Source organism: Thamnophis elegans, chromosome 1, assembly GCF_009769535.1.
Source record: "Thamnophis elegans isolate rThaEle1 chromosome 1, rThaEle1.pri, whole genome shotgun sequence".
NCBI classification, from domain to species: domain Eukaryota; kingdom Metazoa; phylum Chordata; class Lepidosauria; order Squamata; family Colubridae; genus Thamnophis; species Thamnophis elegans.
In genome coordinates this window covers 55,244,223-55,265,466 of record NC_045541.1, presented here as the reverse complement: position 1 = coordinate 55,265,466, position 21,244 = coordinate 55,244,223, and the positions used below count along the sequence as shown (strand labels likewise).

The window sequence follows — 21,244 nt, the reverse complement described above, 5'->3', positions numbered from 1 at the left end:
GTGCTTTCCCTCTTACCAATGCATCTGCCACAGCAGTTTCCAGATCTGTGCTTGTACTCAGAACTCGCATTGCATTCATAGAGGCAGGCAACCTGCCTGGCTGGCCAAGCCCAAACCGTTCTAAACAAAAGACAAGAGTGAAAGTCATCATTACATAAGTTCACAACCCTTTGGAATATTAATAAGGCCATTGGCTGCTTTAATTGTTATTGGGTCCAGGTTTTAGGAGTTACTATGAGGTATAATAGAAAGTCAAACAAATTCTGTGTATATGGTTAGAAAAGAGGGACAGGGGGGAGACTGTTATTTAAACTCTTTTATAATAATGGTTAGATGTAACTACTTTTACATAGTCTCAATTTTCCAAAGGATGTAGTATTAAGCACTATGGCAAAATTCTTCAAGTAAGAAACTTGCAGTAATGTATTGTTAATTCCTTAACTTACTTCTAAGTCTTGCAATAGTATTTTTATGTTTATTCAAGTCTTGTTTTATGCTTATTCAAGTCTTAATCTGAATAGTTCCAATTATTCTGATTGTTGTGTATTTGTATACATCCTGGTTGAGGTTTAGTGAAAACAGAACCAAGAATCAAAAGTAAGGTTAAAGCAATTTGAACAACTGATCAACAAAAAATTAAAAGTGAGGTTTAAAAAAAAATACTTCATACCCTATTCCCATTGTATTTGGAAGATGAATAAATCTTCATAGACCATCAAATAATTTTAAGATTTCCCCACTCCAATCTCTTAATGTAGATACAGATAAATGTTATACTTAAAAAAAAATTTTTTTTTTAGTTCATTAAAATTGTTTCAGACTTACTAATTTGTGTTTTTAAAGATTATTTTATTTTCTTAAATCTAAAGATTAAATTATGATTTTTTTTGTAAGTATATTATATGAAAGCATTTCCCAACCTTGGCAACTTTAAGACACGTTGACCAACTGCCAGAATCCCCTAGCAGTCTGTGTATCCTAAAGTTACCAAGATTGGAAAATACTATTATATTGGAGAAGTAATGCAGAATTAGAATAAATGTGCATTTTTAAATATTACATCAACAGATAGATTTACCAATAATTTTTTTTAAAAAATTGTCCTGACCAGTGTTGCTTAAACTGTACACAACTGCCATATTTCCTTCCTCATCAATGAACTCCCAAAGGCTTAATTGTGGGAGATTTAAAATAGTCATTCCAATGAAGGCAATTAGCTGCATATAACTGATGTAAAGGGAAATATGCTTCCCATGCACTTCAAGAAAACTGTTCAATGGTGTCCAATTAATATTGTGTATATAATAAAGAATTAGATTATTCCATTTATTTATTTATTTATTTATTTATTTATTTATTTATTTATTTATTTATTTATTTTACTAAGTCCCTTCCATTTGTAGCCCCATTAAATTGGACTTCACTCATAGTATGGCATCCAGCTATGTTAGAGGATGAATGTACAATTTATCATTTGTTGTTACCAGCAAATACACTTTTTTATGTTAAGAAAGTGAATGTAACTATTTAAAGGGCACTCTAATTAAAAAAATAACATTTGTTTAAGCAGAGTTATCATTTCAACCCTAATGCACAGAAATGTCTTTCAATATCAATTGGAGAAAATGGCAACAATAATCAATATAAAAACCTAGAAACATAAAAATATCACTGGGAAATATTATTTATGAACCAATTTTAAGCCTTCACAGACAAAATCTCCATTTAACTTTATTGTATTTGTTAAGTTTCCACTAAGGGGAACAAGATCAGATCAACATTGTGAACAATTACTGCTGCTAATGTGAAGAAAGCAAAATTAAATACATTTGGGCATTGTGGTAATGCCACTTAAAAGAGTTTGATATTTTTCAAATTTTACTAAGATCATACAGTTTACAACAAGCACATTTTCTAAAAAAATAAAAGATACATTACATGCGAAAATTAAATGTCTTTAATGAAAACCTGTTTTGAAAAGGAATTGATGAAGTTTACTGAGAAAGAAAAACTATATGTATTACTATCTCCTTTTTTAATGCGTGTAGTTGCTGAAGCAGCACAGATGCTTATTTCAAACATCAGCTTTGCTCCAAGCAGGAAGATTTGGTGAAATAATGATAATGAATATGAGAATCCAAATATTTTGCCATGTCATTTTGTTCATTCAGCATAGTATCTTAAGGCCCAGTAAGAATGTGTACATTATGAAAATATTTTGCAGTTCTCTACTGAACAAACTGAGCAGGTTATTTCAAAGATGCAATCAATAATAGGATAACTCGGTTTTTCAATCCTTTAGTTCCAATCTCAACTGAAATTGAATTTCACCCATTTAAATCTTGCAGAATTATCACTAATAATATTTTTGAAAATAATTTATGATATGTATGACTTGATTTCTACCATTGGGGGGGGATGTATACACCTACATATTCATCAAAAATGCACATATACAAACTGCAATATTGTTCCACTAAAAACATGTGAGCATGTTAGACTAGAGGTTTTGCTCACAGACATTGCAAGTCATTGTTATCAGTGTATCAAGAACCTAGTCACACTTCCTAGGACGACATCTCATGAATATTACTTGACTAGTTTCGGGACATGAGAAATTAGTAATTTTTGGAACAATGGGAAAGGAATCTATCATGAATATGCAGTTATTTTTTTTTAAAAAAAACAATGGTTTTTTAAAAAAATCAATAAACTTGACTAGATTACATCTTAATTTGATACTGTACAGAATAATCATTTGACAAGTCCAAATGTAAGTAAAAGTATATTTGCATCCTAGTTTGACTACTGATAGCCCCTCTCCAAAAGAACATTTTTCTGAGAAATAAATTTGGTAGCAAAAAAACCCCCAATGTTCTTATATAAAGGGTGAAAATCTTATTCCAACTTACTCTAACTAAATTGAAATACTCAAATTTCCAGAAGAACCAGTCCTAAACCTGGCTTCATGTAGTTTTAAATAAAAATTGTCATTGCATTAGAAAAGGAAAGATAGTTTTAAAAAGACATGGATAATCAAAATGGCAAAGTAAAGTTGCAAGCCTTTAAAATATTCAATAGAAACAACTAAATTAAATCATATTAAGTATATCTGACATGCAACTTTATGTCCCAATTTTTAGCATATGAACAGCAACAAAGATGATGATGGTGGTGGAGGCGGTAGTGGTGGTGATGAAGGAATGGACTTCACTGGATTTTATTCTGTATTTTTCAGTTCCTATCTTGATTATAACTCTATCAGATAATGGAAATTTACCTCAGGAGCACGAGCAGAAATCTCCAATAAATCCCAGAAGGCTCTAAAGCTATTATACTGACAGAGAATAGCACATAGGTAGTCCTCGCTTAATGACCATTTGTTCAGCAACCATTTGAAGTTACGATAGTGCTGAAGGAATTGCAGACTTGCAGTGACCCTCCTGTCACATAATCAAAATTCAGGCAAAAAAGCTAGCACTTTACAGTTGCAGTGTGTACTTCAAATCCCCCACCTATCTTTCCTTATCTGTATCTTTTTAGCCACTCTGCACTCCGTTGCTGCTGTTCCTGCTGACCATCGCTATCTTCTCCTCCCACTGCTGACAAGGCATGCCTGGCTGAGGCAGCTGCTGTCCTTTGTGAGGCTTTGGGAATCCTTCCCAAAGGTTCATGCAATGCTCCGATGCCTTACAAAAGGGACAGCTGATGCTTCAACCAGATGTTCCTCATCAGCAGTGAGAGGAAGATCAGCTGGGGGGGGAGGGGGCAGTGGAGTATAGGGTGGCCAAAAAGAAAGACATGGGTGGGATGACAGGCAAGGGGAGTTGAAGTGGAGGCAAGCATAACAAGGCAGAAGCATGAAGCCCTTGCCGAATAACCATAACCAGGACTACCAGAACAACTAAACTGTTGCTTAGCTGTTGCTAAGGTCATGTGATGTTTTGCTTAATGACCATTTTGCTTAGCGATGGAAATTCCAGTCTCAATTGGTGTCATTCTTATATTCTATCCAGGTAGAAGGGGGGGGGGGGGCTTGAGTCTTGGTGATAGCCTCTAAAATCTCAATGGAAAAGTTTTTAAATCTTTTTGTGGGCACCTCTGTTACACAGAAAGATTGGTGGTGGTGGTACTATGTCATGTTATTTCACTTTTGTTAATAACTGATCTAACACTGAAGAAACTATTTTAAGAGAAGCTTGTGAAATGGTATTAATGGTTATTAACTGCATGGAAAGAAATATTGTTCCAAGGTAATTCAACAATAGCAGTAGCACGTAAGAATTATATACCGCTTTACAGGCCTTTACAGCCTTCTCTAAGTGGCTTATAAGTCAGCATATTGCTCCCAACAATCTGGGTCCTCATTTTACCAACCTCAGAATGATGGAAGGCTGAGTCAACAACCTTGAGCCTGGTGAGATTCGAACTGCCAAACTGTTGGCAATCAACAGTCAGCAGAAGTAGCCTGTGGTACTGCATTCATTAACCACAGCACCACCACAGCCCTTCAGACTGTACTAATAAACATCAGTAGTATATAAAGCTAGTTATGTGCAACAATTAAATTCACATCCCCAAATTATATGTTTTATCAGTATTGGCCAGCACACATGGTAGCAGGCTGTATTTTTGGAATAATAAGCCTTATCACCAATAAGCCATGCATTCAAGAATAGCAATAGCAATAGCAGTAGACTTATATACCGCTTCATAGGCCTTTCAGGCCTCTCTAAGCGGTTTACAGAGAGTCAGCATATTGCCCCCAACAATCTGGGTCCTCATTTTACCCACCTCGGAAGGTTGGAAGGCTGAGTCAACCCTGAGCCGGTGAGATTTGAACCGCTGACCTGCTGATCTAGCAGTAGCCTGCAGTGCTGCATTTAACCACTGCGCCACCTTGGAAGTGGAGAGACAGAGTCAGCAGAAAAGATAGATGGACAAGAAAGTAGGAGAGAAAGAGCAATTGTTTCGTTGGTCACTGGCCAGTATATGGGTAGTAATGGGGAGGGCTGAGTGAGCTGGAATTTACCCATCAAAGTCTTGGCAATGACCTCTATTCTGTGATACACAAGGACTTTTATTATAAGCTAGCTTTGATAAAGTCACATACATGACTGAGCCTCACTTAAGTTAAAGAACAACAATCTCTTACAGCAAAAGAGACTTCTGTACATATTTTACAGATGAAGCTTTGATGTAAAAATATATTTAAAAAACACCATTTTCATTCAGTGGGGCCTTTTAACTTAAATTAATATAAAGAAAGCAAGTAACATTAAGGGGCTGATTTTTGTGGTCCACATAAAACTATTAGGTAAATAGAGGGAGGTTTCAGATATACATCTGGAATTTACTTGATAGTAAATGTTTTACATTATCAGTATTTAAAACCTGTATCAAACAGGTGTAGATCCTGTTTCTAGAGTTTTTTCTTTCAATATTTATATATTCCACATCCCAGATAACATCATAATGACTTTCTTTTCAATTCTAATTTTTATATAATTTCCTATCATCAAAGAAGTAGCATAGTTTTCAAGAGACCTAAGCAACGTGTCCATTAAACTGAAATTCTATCGTACTGTTTTATTTTTGTCTCAGAACTATAAATTTTGAGGTTGATGGGCAAAGTTTTGCCACTTTGATGACCATGTACCTGTAGCACTACATGAACTAGCAGTAAAGATCCTTGGTAAAACGCCAGACTTGGATGGCCATTCCTCTAAAGGCCAGGCCAGGAGGAGGAGAGTAAAGAAATATTTGATTTCTTTATTCCTAATTTTCACTATATAGAAACCAAATATAATAATTTAAAATCAATTGAAACTAGCATTACACTAACCATCATAAACTTAATTTAACAAACTACTTACTGGCTTATCTATAGAATCATGCCAAGGACTAGCTGATGCAGTTTTCTCCAACTGGTATTGTGAAGATTTTTGTAGTATGAGTCCACCAAACGTGTTGAGTGGCTATGATGGTTTAGAATGGTGAGAACTATAGCCAAAACATCTGGAATACCTGAGGCCAGGAAATGTTTATGTAAAGTAAAATGAGATTGTGGCTTATTTCTTCTCCCAACCGTTTTTATGAAAAGGGGAAATAAAATATTTGTGTTCTTATTGTCCATACAAGGTATTTTTGCTCATGCATTATGTGTGATCCTAATCAACAAGGTATTAAAAACTCAAAACTATGGCTGAAAGCTGACCCTCTTCCTTAGTTGTCTTAATCTCATTAGCTAGTTTTGGATGTTAGAAATATTATTCACTAATGAACAATTGCTATGGTTGCTTTTCATAGATATAAAGAGGAGGAAGTTGCTGTGTCCTTCCTTAGTACTTCCTGAGAGGTACAGGGGAAATACATGACAATATTCTATTGGCCGCTGTAATATTCTTTAATTTCCAGAAATAACATTAAGCAAAAGAATAAAAATTAGCAAAAATAAAAAACATTCAAAAATAGAATATGACAAAAGCATGTTAAATAATGATAATCTCATGATGATCCCACATGCTAAGTGCTGAATGAAGTTTGTGAGAGCAAAGGTTACAAAGGTAATAAAAAAGAGACAATATTAAGAAGCAGATTCATGCAGTTAGCACTTGTTCACCTGACTGCCCAACAGAATCAGCAGTGGAGAGAGCACTAGTGGATCTGGAATGACGTCGAGAGGCTGCAAGTAAAAGGAATGGCAACACCCACAGAATTAACACACAAGTACTTCAGACAAAAACAATGCCACAATCCAAAGGAGATGCACATGATTCACTACCAACACTGGGATTACACAGGGGAAAGAAATGGCATTGTGTATGAATGGACTTGAAAACCAATTGCGAGTCCCATGGTAGGTCTGACAGAGAGTTTCTTGCATACACTCCCTCCACCCTCAACTATGGAACATATGATACATGGAAAACAAAAGAAATAACCTCTAAGCCTTCCAGCTTATATGAAGTCCAGCAGAGATCGGTAACAATAATAACCTGTTGACTACCGGTGAATCACCCTGTTAACATGAAATGACTAACTGAGCAATAATAGGATTTAGATGTAAACAATCCAAATCCTAAGGTGAGAGGCACAATGAATCCTTAGAAAGTGTGCTTGCAATTATAAAAGTTTAGGTTTTTTTCATTCAAAGATGTAAAACCCCACAATCAATAAAAAGACAATTTACAGTCAGGGACAAAGTAAATTAGTGCAGGAAAACAATAGACAACAGGAAGTAACCTTCAATTAACATAGTGACAATATGAATTATACTTAAGTATTTATTATTCAAGCACTTATTAATTGGATTGCAATGCTATTTTAGGCAGACTCAGTTCATTGAAACATCTCTTCCAAATCGTATTCGGTCTGTCAACGGCTTTCCCATGGTTCACAAAAAGAAAGTCTTTTTGAAAAGTTCCTATCTGGAACTATTATATGTACAGTCAGAAATTGGGACTTCCTTCACGCAAAGCTTAATCTTTCCCAAAATCTAATCCAACAGGACTCCCCAAATCCACATGGCATCGTCCATGTACAAACTCAGGTACAATACTGATTATGTGGATTTTGACTAACAGGCAAAACTAGTAAAATGGGATAGCTGAAATACTATTAAGTTACATGTGGATAGAACAGAATACCTGAGAAGAAAAGGTGTAATAGCAACAGTTATTTTAACCACATTCACAGTGTTAATAGCTCTAAATTGAAAACGTTTCTGGTATATGGAACTTTAAAATCCTATCAAAACTTAATTAAAATCAGAATGTATACTGATATGTCTTTAAATAAATAAAATTACATGCAATGTGGAACAAGGCATGTGAATAATTCCAAGGCTAAACTAGATATAAGAGCTTGGGAATTGCTATTTGCTTGAATAGGTTTCTACAATATTGCTGGAGAATAAAATAGTTCAATCTGTAGAATCACTGTATGTTCCGACTGGTAGAAAATGTATTAATAGAATGTAGCATATAATTAAGGAAAAGAAGAAATAACTTGTTCAACAGGAAACCTCATGAGATGCATTCTATAATTGCATTTAGAATGTTATTTTAATTCTGGAATTGAACTAAAGAACTATAAAAAAGATATTTCCAATGAACCTAAGATATGAAGCACAAATTGCTCCTTAAAGACTCAGTTGTATTCTTGAAGTCACACAGATTGCAACATTTGCAGGTTGAGGACAAGCAAATCATGCTGAAACTCTAGAAGGGTATTCAAACACCTATGCAACGTAGATAATTCTATACTTTATGGTTTTCTTTGGGTGAATTGGGCACAGCCAATCAATACATACACATGCAGGGAGAAGCTAATAAAAGACATCAGCAAAAAAGCCTTGCTAATAAAAAAAGCATCAGCAAAAAAGCCTAAAGATGCAGCTGAGAGATGAGAAATTGTGTTGCAGCTCCATTATTTTTGAACCATCTCTTTATTCAACAGATTCATGGTTCTCAAACTTTTGTTTCCTACAAATCATTTTAAAATTGCTAGTATTTTAAAAGAATTATTTAATGGGGTTTTTTTGTCCTGGAATCAAAAGTATTATTTCAGTAACCATAGCCATGCTATCCCAGGGTGCAGAATACATATGCTTTGATTTGGTTTACCCTCACTATAATTTTGTTTTTTCTTTGTTTCTTTCTGAAAAATAAAGGAATTATTTTAATTTTTTTGAACTGGTGCTGTTCTATATATACCAGTCTTACAAGCTTAGGTGACTTTGACTTTGCTCATAGCAGCCTTTATCTCAATTATCAAGATAGCAAATTAGGCGCTGGGATTAGTGCGGTTATTGTTAACTAAAGCATTTAGAAATTGCCTCAATGCATTTGCAGACTACCACAGTTTTATAGCCACAGTTTGCATGGAACCATCCAGAGTTAAAAACAAAAGGAGCTAAAATTGTTTAAAAATAAAACAATCCACAATTTATTGAATTATATAATAAAATGCTAGCTAATCACAGTGAAGCTGGAATAATGCAAATTAGCAGTGGATTCTGTGATGTCATTGACAATTGGGAGAATAATAGTTTGTGAATCACTCTATTAATATTAGTAGTTTTTATTAATACATGCTTGGCTATTTGTAATAATCAGCTATTAAAACTGAAGGAGATGGGAAACGAACTGCTGGTTCTCCTTAGGTGGTAATTTAGTCAGAGCTGTAGCTGTAACTGACCTATTGATCAGTACATACTTTCTGACCGAAGAAGAAACATACAAAATACTTAAGACTTTTAAATATCCAGGTAAATTTGGTGAATATTCTTCAATATTTCTCGGTAATCCAATAATAGAGAACATCCCTATTGAAACTAAATTAATCTTCCTAAAATCTGGGTTTTTCCCCCCCAAGGACTACAACATTTACAATTTTGTGTCCTGAAACGATTGTATTACAATTTTGAAATCCATATTACAGATTTTCTTTGTCTCTTGGATTTATGCTTTGCTACAATCAAGAAGACTCCTGGCACCTTTGTTACACAAATTGTTCAGATTTTATGAGGTAGATCCAATTCATAAAATTTAGCCAAAAAAATGAAATCAAAATAAATTTATTATTATTTAATAATAAATACAATAATAAAGCTGAAACCTCAGCCAAGTATTCCATTAGCGTCACACATTTTTAGGATGACTTAAAAACTTTAAAATTAATACCTTCAATAATCAAGTAGGCTTAATATGTCTGTAAAACAGAAATAGGGAATCTGCATCTCAAGATGTTCTTGAACTATATCTTTCAGTTGTTGTAGTGAGCATGCTCAAAGGTGAAGCATCTTATATGTATTTGGGCACATGTTCTTCATTCTAGCTTTAGTTTTTAGCTCACAATAGCAGCGCTTTGCTCTATGCAAATGTTTGTGATACAGATTATTCTATTAGATCAAAGTAAGAAGCCTTTATCCACTTTTCCTGTCAAGGAAAAGTGACAGATTCCTTTGCATTCTGTAACGGATTTTAAAATAATCCTCTGTAGCCCTTAGTTAGCTCAAGTTTTTATAATTTTTATTTATTTATTCACATTGAAATTGTTGGCTTAGAAGCAGTCCCAAATCACCTTCCTTGCAGCATCTAGAACTATCTCCATCCATTTTCAGGAAAAACACAAGAAAATATAGCAGAACCCCCCAAATACACATAATTCAGTTAAATAAAATATGTTTGTGTATGTGTGTACATGTGTGTGTGTGGGGGGGGAGGAATGCCAAATGCCAAAAAAATCCTAATCCATTAACAAGTAAAACAATTCACAGACTTTATATCCCATTAAAACATTAATGTCCAGGCTTGATCCCATGAACTGCCCATCTATGACTTTGGGGGGTGGGGGGGACCCCAAGTATGCATTCTTTTGCTTTGTAAATTTAACAGCCAAGGGTGGGCTTAGCCCATTCATAAATTAATAATGACTATTATTAAGTAGTGTTTCTTTTTAGCCATATGCAGAACTACTAAAGTTTTCCCCTTTCCAGTTGTGTCTGAATCTAGGGGGCGGTGCTCATGTCCATTTCTTAGCCAAGAGAGCCAGAATTTTCCAAAACTACTTCTGTGATCATGTGGCCAGCATGATTATATGCCAAGCGCATAGAACACTACCTTCCCACTGAAGAAATACCTATTTACCTATTCACATTTGCATGTTTTGAACTGCAAGGTGGGCGGGAGCTGGAGCAAGTAACGGGAGCTCACCCCATCACTTAGAGCTCAGGTCTTTCCAGCTGACAAGCTCAGCATCTTTAACTTCTTAGTCACTGTGCCCACCTATGTAGAATTCAGTTATTTTGTCATTTTGTCCATTTTGTTCTGTCTGGTCTTCTAGCTAAATATGTGTATACTTAAAACAATTCCTGTATGGGACGTTATCGGGACTCTAGCTCTATAACAGGAAAAAATGGAAAAACAAAGAAATAAATAATCACTCAGAAGCCTCAGAGCACTTTTCCCTTCTGCTCTAGCTCCGGTTTCTCCACCTTGCAAATTAATGTCTTAATTCTTTCTCATAGAATTATTTCATCAGTAATGGCCTTAAAACTTGGCTCTGCTGATTGGCCTGGGGCCTGGACAGAGGCATGTCATCCTGGAGGGAGTTACTGGATTAGAAGAGCCCACCTTCTATTCTATTGTATAATCCCCTCCCCCCAATTATTTTACCTATTTCCTCATTGATTTTAATGTATTTATCAAGTTTTAATTTTTTATAATATAAATTTATTGCAAACTGCCCAGAATCATGGGACAGCAAGATGGATAGTGAATAAATTTAATTAATTAATTAATTAATCACTAAATAATTAAATGTTAAAACTAGGCCCTATGACCCTCATGAACAGTAAGCTAAGATTCAGGTCTGTAACATCTTTTTTCCTACATCTCAAGTACTCTCTCTCTCTCTCTGTCTCTCCCTCCCTTCCTCTCTCCTCCTGTCCCCTCCCCCTCTCTCTATAAATACAATGTGGGTAAACTAGAAATATAATTGAACTGAAGCACTCACACAGATGCATACACAATTTTCAAGATTTCAGGTTGTCCCAAGTGTAAAAATATTTTCTTCATAATATGCAACTGTTTTTACAATAATGCATAAAAAATATTATATACAGAGAAACAAGACTTCATTTTTCTGATGTGAAAAGATAGGTCTCTGTGAACTACAGGGCTGGATCATAAATTTAAAAACCAAGAGAGATGGTAAATTTCTCTAGTGCAGAAATAGAAATTGAGCTCTGTGAATTAAGGAACAAGCTTTTTATGCATAAAAGGAATTCTCAGTATACCTGGGGCTCAGAAAAAGTTATCCTTGATATAGCATGCACTCAGGCCCAAGAATACAGTGTCAATTGTATATGATGAGCATATTTTCTAAATTTTCTCCAAAGGATGCCCATTTTGCATTGGATCAAAAAAGGCAGGTTATGCTTTTCAGTAGCATCAACTTTCCCTGCAACGATGTAGCCTTTACAATAGTTGCATTTGGCAAGACCAATGGCGCCTAAGTGCATGTCCAAAAAAATCTGGAGATTATCAAAAGCATTTCAAACTACGGGTTTTCCTAGTAAAGAAAAGCAGGATTTAAGCATGCAGAAATAAACAGAATAAACAAGAAGATCAGAAAGGGGAAAGGTTAAGGGTTTAAAAAAATGAAGAGAATAACAAGCCCATTCCACTCAGAGGTACATCAACTAGCCAGCAAGAAAGAGGAGGGGTGGCCCTTAGAAGCTCTAGTGCCTACAGGTACTCACCAAGTGGAGGAAAGCCCCGAGCAGGGCTTGTATCTCGGCTGCTCTCACGGCTGGTATCGCGGCTGCACCCCTGACTCACGCTGGGTCGGGGGATACGGCTGCTCCGTGCTAGCATGCAGCATGGAGAGTTTCAGAGAAGGTGAACACAAGTTTAACGAAGATATAACGCTCAGACAATAAATTAACAGTTTTGGTCATTACTGACATTAGTAAATATCCCGGACAGCTGCTAATCTGATTTGTTATGTATAAACTGTGATACATGCTAAACTTGTCCAAGAATATTTCAGATGTTCTGACCCTCCTGAGAGCCTTGATCTATTTATAACAACCCAGAAAAACGTATTTGGGAAAACAGGGTTACAATAATATCAGATTTACTTAGAAATTCTACTTAAAGGGAGGAGAGAGGGAAGGAAGGAGGAGAGAAAAAATATGAGGAAAGAAAGGTTGACTCTGTTTTAGAGGGATAAATAAATGATTCTAATGGGGAATGAGCAATGCAAATCTAACATATTTATGTGATTTTTATATAGACTCATAATAATTAGATGACAAAAGGAAATAAATAGGGTATTTAATTCTGCAGAATGTCAAAGCGAACATACTATCAACTTATTTTATATTCTTCTTTGGTTCATAGTGTTATTATGACTGTTTTAAATTCTTCTTCTGTATTGCAGCCATAATTGGGTTTAGCCTTAGAGGTTCTCTTTCTAAGAAAGACAGTCAAAACCAGGTTCAGGGAGTCAACATTTAAAAATACATGTTGAATTTTCCCATAAAATTTGCTAATCCGCACATACACAGATGTTATTTTTAAACAACTTTTATTCCCATTTAGGTTTTCTACTCCTTCCTATATTTCTCCTGCCCACTGACAAAAATTTTTGGACTGCAGACTCCTTGAGGCATGAATCCACTCTTTGTTCAATAGGTTATAATGATGGCAAATACATAAATATTAAAAATTAAAAGAATGGTATTTTAAAAGGCCATAGCCCTGGAAAAGAAACATAATTTTTCAGGTAGCACTTGTTCTGAAATAATGATGAATACATGGTATGAAGATTTTCAATAAGAATAAGAAATGTGGTCTGAATAGTGTATAAACTGTTGTTTAATTCACTTTCATAAATCTGTCCCATTAATTACTTCACCGATAAATCTAAATCTTCATCTAAAAGCTGAATCTGCATGATAATTGGCAAATGAAAAACCAATTGACTGCACCATTAACTTCTTGGAACTCTTAACAGAGATGGGACAGCATTTGTCATATACTGCTGTCATAATGTTGAATATCAAAGTAAAAATAAAATAAGAAATACACAAAGTCCCATCTGTTTGTCCCTGGGAAAGAGTATAAGTTTGTGAATGTGGAGTAGAAAATGTTTCAATCCAGCCATGTTATTCAATGGTCTATATGGTCCCCCATGACCTGTTGGTGGGATCAGCAACATATCATTGAGATATGACTGGGCAAGAACTAAGGAGTATATCTATTCAAAATCTACAACTAGCTTACTTGCTTTGATTCCAAGGTAGGACAGGAGACAGTGTTAACATTCCATAAGTACCTGGTCGTGACCAAGTCTGTTGTTCCTGATATAATGGGAAGAAAGGTCCTAACGGTGAAATTGGAAACCATTTTCTGATATGATGCCCTCTTATTTCTCAGCCAATTTCCTCTCAAAGCTTTTGTCCTTTACTAGTATTTTCTTGTATACTTTTTTAACCTCCATGACATAGGCTCCATATCATGAGCTGCTGGGTTTTGGTGACTAGACCACATGTACATTATTACAATAAAAAAATAAATATTTCCACATAGGATTTATTTTGGTTAACTGTAAAAAGGCAACATGCTTGAAATATACAGCTTATTTGTTCTTGACTTGTTTCTCTCTTCATGCAGATAGAAAAAATAACTATTGAGAGGTAGGAACAGTACAGCATGCTGTCTGGGTCTGAGATCCTCCTGCTTTACTGCTACCAAACCAACCAAGTTAGTAAAACAGTTCCAAACAATGTTTTCATTCACAGTTTTGATCCCCCTGGAAGCAAGAGATCACTTTCCAACCACAATAAGCTATCCTTTGTTACTTGATATTATTTGGACTACATATACAGAGGTAAAAAAAGCTGTTTGTTCGCAGTAGATAAAGATAAGTCTGGAATTGCCAATCTATGTTACAAATGAACATACATTTATGAATTATGCATGGAAAATATGAGCAGCATAAGAGCAGAAATGTCTCTCCAAGAGATGGCTCTAGGTTAACCACTGCAAGCAAATATAAATATAACCATTGCAAGTAAATATAAATATAAATAACCATTGCAAGTAAATATAAATATAAATAACCATTGCATATAAATGTAAATCAAAATGATTTTTAGAAAAGATGGTCTACGGGACAGAATATATTTAGTTTCATTTGAGTGCTACAACTGCATGCATGCATACACATACACATACACACAAACACACACACAATGTCCTTTCAATAAGTCCTTAACCTGGCTAATAAGCTCTATTCCCATACTAATTAAAGGGGAGGGGGGAGAAATCTCAGCCTGTATTTAAATCTGTATACTTCCTGTTGCAAGTATTTTTCTTTCTTTCCACGTAAAAATGTTTAGCTCAAAATAAAAACACGTTTCCGTGTCACATGTTAATTAAATATCTTCTAGTTCACTGAAAATATAGTTTTCTTGGATCAATCATTATGTCTTAGAGTACTGTGAGAAACTTAAGAGGTTATTCAATTTTTTTAAAAAATTCAGACTTGCCCCAACAAAATGAAAGCACCCTCAAAACTTACTAGGGCTTTGCTCCTTGCCAGTTGTGGGCTTGTCTAGACAAAATGGGAATAGGTTTTGACAGGGCAGGCAAAGCAGGAGAATTGTCAGAACTTGCTCCTGGTATTGCTTCTTGATTTGCTTTTGTAAACCAGGCTTGCACGTTCAAAACTAAATCTATGCTTTGCTCCCACTTTGCCCACAGAAGCCAGCTTGGTTGAGATTTCATTTGAGACCTTTTGTGCTATTTAGACAAGAATTAATTATTAAAAGTATTTAATAATCAAGGTACTAATTATGACCTTTAAAGCGCTCCATGGCTTAGGCCCAGGGTACCTGCGAGACCATCTACTGCCACTGGTAGCCTCCCATCGTCCAGTGCGATCCCACAGAGTTGGCCTCCTCAGGGTACCGTCGGCCAGACAGTGTCAGCTAGTGACCCCCAGGGGGAGAGCTTTCTCTGTGGGAGCACTTTCCCTCTGGAATGAGCTGCCCCCAGAGCTTCGTATAATCCCCGACCTCAGGTCCTTCCGACGCGCCCTAAAAAGTTGGCTTTTCCAGCAAGCCAGCCTGGCCTGAACGAAACAAAATAAATTATTGATCACTGTTAATTTTAATTTGATTTTTTTTAAAAAAAATGTAATTGTCAATTTTAATTGGGTTTGGGATATTCTATTTAATTTTTTTTAAACTTTTGTATTATGTTTCTTTTAATGTTGTACGCCGCCCTGAGTCCTTGGGAGAAGGGCGGCATATAAATCTAATAAACCTAAACCTAAACCTAAAAGTAAACAATATATTTATTTCTTGCCATAGTCTTCAATCCAGTGAAATCATTAGTTATTCACAGAGTTCGGATCATGTAAAATTATTATTATAGCGGATGTTGTGCCATAAAAATTGAAAACTCTTTTGAAAACCACAACGTGGTGAATGACCTCACTGGCGACAATTTGGTGCTATGCCCATTGATCCTTTTCTGAAGCATATCTATGATTTAACTGTCTTATTTTCTCCTCCGTGCATTCTGCCATACCTATTTGTACAAATATCTGTGAGATTATTCTCAGTTTCCTTCTCTGATGCAAGCTTCAAATCCTTTTTCTTCTCACATCTCCCCCCACACCGTCCCCCCCTTTTTTGCATGCCTTTTCATACCTTTTCATTGCTAAAACTGAGAGAACAGATTTTAAAGCTGCTACATTTAAATCTGTCTTGCTTGCTCATTGGAACGCCTCAGTTCCAAATCTGAACTGGCATATCTCAACTGCATTTCCTAATTTCAACCTCTAAATTAAAATTGGAGGTTCTAAGCCACAGGTGGGTTCCTGCTGGTTTGCACCTCTTCGGGTGTACCAGTTCCAGAAATTTGCCATACTTTTGCGTACCGGTTCCATGGAGGTGTGGCCACGCCCCCATACCGATACGTTCCCCTGCCCTGCAGCCCATTTGCAAGGTGCTTCTCAAAGAGAAGGAAGCGAGGGCGGGGCTTCTTCAGAGGACCCGAGGCAAGAGCAGCATTGAAGCCCTCTCTGAAGCAGCTGGAAAAGGTACGTGAGAGAGGGAGGAATTCAAACTTCATCCTACTGGTGCTGTGCGGGGCTTTGGGCAAAGGCTGAAGGGAAGGACTTGGCTCGCTCGTGCTCTCCCTCCCCAAGTGTAGTTTGATTGCAGGCAGAGCCACGTTGCCTTTTCAAACCTGTAATCAGTGAAGCTGGACTGGAGTTTTACATAACCGATCTGAGCCTTCCGGGGCTGGGGGAAAGTGTGTGTGCTTACAGCATGGCTCTTTGCCTGGCTTCCTGCCTCCTCCTGTGGTCTCCTCAGTGCTCGCTTATGCTCTCCCTCCCCAAGTGTAGTGACTTCCTCCCTAGCCCCCCATCCATTTCTCTCTCTCACACACACACAGCTGGATAATGCTATGCAAAAATCCAGCCCAGCTTCACTGATTACAAGTTTGAAAAGGCAACGTGGCTTATTGCGTTCCAGGCATTTCCCACCCAGACAGCAGGCTGCATTTGCAATGGGGGAGGTGTTTGGGGAAGGCAGCGGGGGAGTGGGGGGGGGTGGCAGAGGAGCTGCTTTCAAGCCATTGGAAAAGATATCCAATCCAATCCAATCCAATTTGTGTGTGTGTGTGTGTTTGTTTGAGAGAGAGTGATAGAGGGAAGGGGGTAAGAGAGATAATCCAATCCAACTTCTCTCTCTCTCTCTCTGTGTTTGTTTGTTTGAGAGTGAGTGAGTGAGTGAAAGAGGGAAGGGGGTAGGAGATAATCCAATCCATTTTCTCTCTGTGTGTCTGTGTGTGTGTGTTTGTTTGAGAGTGAGTGAGAGATGGAAGGGGGTAGGAGAGATAATCCAATCCAACTTCTGTGTGTGTGTGTCTGTGTGTCTGTGTCTGTGTGTGTTTGAGAGAGGGAAGGAGGGAGGGAGAGAGGGGGGAAGGGAGAAAAAAAAAGGAAACTTCTTTCGCAAGGGAGGAAAAACAAATGCTGTCGCTTTAAATCAGAACTGAACATGCCTGGCTGTGAAATTCTGGGAGTTGAAGTTCACAAGTCTTAATAACTTTAAATTGAAAAGGTGCAAGAAAGAACAAATTGATTATATGGTTATGTTATATGGTTTTATGTTTTTGAAGTTTTGGGGCTTGTGCAATATGAGCATTGTGTTTCTAAAAGGGTTTGGATCATTCCCTGCTTGTGAATGGAGCCAAACTTTCTCTAGGGTCATTATCTCATTATCTCTATCTGGCAGGCATCTGAAATAAGCCTCAGGCAGGTTTCTTTGTTAGTAGAAAGAAAGAAAAATAGCACAGGAATTTAGGGCTAGAAGGTTACTAGGAGGTCATCTAGTCCAACCCCCTGCTGCAGCAGGAAAGCTTACATTGTATGGATTATTTTGGTGTCTCTAACAGAATGGAAAATTGCCAGTAAGGAGAAATAGTTTACTAGGACAAGGCTGCCATGCAGAGGAAGGCAGAGATAGTCCTTGATTTATGACTACAATTGAGCCCAAAATTTTGGTTACTAAGCAAGAGCGTTGTTAAGTGAGCTTCACCACATTTTACCCAATCCATGAGATCTGGTGAGTGACATCAAGTTGGTCACTCCCACCCAGTCACATGACTGCCAAGCCACTCCCACAAAACAGACCACACCTACAGAATAGGTTCTAAAAAAATTTGAAACCCACCACTGTTCTAAGCTACCATTTTATATTAATAATGTGTAGTTGGGCATTTGTGCACAATTAATATATCCAAAGATAGAACAGTTCTTTGGGTTCAGTCACATATCTATAGTAATACTAACAAGTTCATTAAAAAATAAACCTACATATAAAGTTTAGTATTTAACCTAAAAGCAATAGGCACAATTTTTGATCAGAGAAAAAAACAACAGACTCAAAGGGAGAATTAAAGGAGGAGAATCTTGTATTATACCTGTAAGACAATACGTTTGGTATCATCAAATGGCACTGAACCATGCCAAGTGAAAATGGAAATAAAACATACCTGAAGGAAGAAATATTTTCTAATTAAAACAATGTTAATTAGAAAATGATTCTTTTCTAATTAAAACAATAAGCATAAACAATTTATGCTAACCCCACTGGCAACTTCATCTGCTCTCTTGACCTATGATGCTATTAAGAAACTCAGCAGAAAACCATTACTATGAAATCATTATAGCAAAACTATAATTTATTTCAGAAATTCTTTTGGCCAATCAGCATGAGAGAAGAAATCAGCCTCTTGGCTCTATATTGCAGCCAAGAAAACTCTTACCTAGAGCTATCCTGCTAGGGCTGGTCTCTCGGCTGCAGCCCTGACTTCGGGGGACTTTACTGCGTTTGTCAGTAGATGAGGATGGTGTTGGCACTGGGTGTCCTCTAGTTGTTCCGCTGCTAAGCCCTCCATATGCACTTCCCAACAGCTTCCCAGGAGAGCTGGATCGACTACCAGCTACAAAAAAAAAGGTAAATGCTCTTAAGTCTTCAGAACATTTCAAACCATTAAATTTACTAAGTGTATATTAAAAATTCAGTTTAATTAATAGTAAATTAAAAATAAAACAGGATACAGAAATTCTTCAAGATGAAGATATGTTTAAAAAGTGGGTTAACAACATAAGTCAACAATAAAAAGCATTGAGGATGATGGATGAATAGAAACACAACCTTGAATGATACTACTCACCTTGAAAATGGTCAAATAGGATCAGTCATACCAGCAAGCTATATTTTATACAGAAGCAACTGAATAACTCATTTGCAAGGGGACTCTCTCACACATGCACGTGCATATATACAATTTCTGTCTCATTGTTTGTTTTTTCTCATGCAACTCACAAGGAAACTTTTTTGAAATTTTCCTTTATCTTCCAACCACAACACTGACTGAGCAATTGCCAAAAATACAATACAATTTGTGTTATGAAAACCCATCTTTGTAATTCTGTCGTTTCAAAAATAGCATGTCAGGCTTGTCCCTGCTGGTGTTAACTTACAACATCTCCATAAACATTTGAAGGCATCTTCAAATCCTTTTTCAGTTTTTCAAATTTACAATCCTAACACCCTGTTACCTAGGAGTGAGTCCCACTGCTCACTGAACTTACACACAGGTACTTTGTCTAAGTACATCATACATGTATCTAAACTTTTTTCTAGCTAAACTTTAATTTTAAAAATACTAGGTTTTTTTAAAAGCCTCTGGGAATACTAGACTTTCAGACATTAAATCAGTTAAAAACAGTAGCATGAGAGACAGTACAGATATATAAACAGAGTTGAAAACAAAAAGGTGTTTCTTACCACCTGCAGGGTTAGCTGATCTGGATCCTGGATTATGACAGCAGACAAAAGGACAGGCAGAAAGTGAAGCAGAGAAAGCGAGACAATACAGAGTTCAAGAAGCATTGTTATTTGCATACAAATTCCTTTTTGACAAGCACATAACTGCTCATATTTTATTATGGATTAGTGTGTGGCAAGAAAACATTTCTGCCAAGTAGTAAATAACTATTTAGAGTAGAATAAACTGTAATTCTAGCTTTATGCCTGCTATCCATGAGGCTGGCAGGACACGGGACAAACAAGTAACATTACTATCCTGGGAATAGCAATCCTATCAATGCAATGTTACAGAATAGGCAATGATATCACAGGAAAAACAAGACAAATATTACAAAGGTTGTGCTTATAATGCAGAATGACCAGGTAGTATAGATGTTAGTAACAAAATGAAACAAAAAAAGCACCAGTCACCTTAAACCTAGCATTCTATCTATTAAATAGTTCCTATTCCTGGCTATGATTTATTGCTTTATTTTTTAAAGATAAAATAAGCATCAGAAATGTTACTCAGTAGCAACCATTTCAGTTGGCACAAATAACATCCCTAGCACATATGCAGAGCAATCAATAATGCTCAAAATTTTGAATGTCAGCTTGTGGACTACGGCACGTAACATTTGGGGATTGAGAAAACAAATTCATCACTTCTAACAACAAAGTCAGCCCTACCAAGCATTTCAATCTTTTGCTACAGTGCATTGTAGAAACAAGTGAAATATTGGTTTCAATGTTAAGGTATGAAGTTCAGCATTTTTATTTGCATTTAAAGCAAGAATATGGAATGCTGAAAATGAAAGTCAGAGATGGGAAGAATCTTTGTCTGGCTTCATTTCAAAATATCGTTCTTGATTTTGCAGTTTTAGCAGCATCTAAAAAAACTTTTATCTGACTCAAACATTTAATGTGAAGTGCCTCTCAGATTAGAAGCAAATGAAAAATATTAGTCTCTTGATATTTTTTTCCTTTCTCTTGCAAAGATTCAAAATTCTCAAACTAGATCTTTTTGTGCTTAACCATCCTGATGTTCCCTAAAGTAATGGCATATTGACAGCATTTCTCTTTAAAACAGGAGAGAAAATATATATACTATTTTTAGGATTAGAATCACAAAATTTATAATATAGTTCCTTTATTCCTATAGCTAAAATGTAAGTATGTTTACAATACTTGAAACACCAAAGACTTTAATCAATAGAGTGCCATGATTTTTTGAAGGCCTACAGCCATGATGGCGAACCTGTGGCACGTGTGCCACAAGTGGCACGCAGAGCCCTCTCTGTGGGCATGCAAGCCGTCACTGCAGGTCAGCTCCAC

The 21,244-nt window shown here is 36.4% G+C and overlaps 1 protein-coding gene across 6 annotated transcripts in view; it reads right to left on the bottom strand.

Annotated features, from left to right (window-relative positions):
• CLASP1 (cytoplasmic linker associated protein 1) overlaps positions 1-21,244 on the bottom strand; it is a 265,163-nt gene that overhangs the window by 53,747 nt on the left and 190,172 nt on the right. For 5 of the 6 annotated variants that reach the window (XM_032216133.1, XM_032216125.1, XM_032216148.1 and 2 more), the window contains exons 21-22: positions 18,861-19,037; positions 17-120 (exon numbers count right to left, since the gene is read on the bottom strand). In XM_032216133.1, coding sequence (XP_032072024.1) covers positions 17-120; positions 18,861-19,037 — 281 coding nt within the window. Of the gene's footprint in view, positions 1-16; positions 121-6,622; positions 6,686-12,268; positions 12,377-18,860; positions 19,038-21,244 lie in introns of all 6 variants that reach the window. The other variant, XM_032216164.1, reaches the window with a different exon arrangement.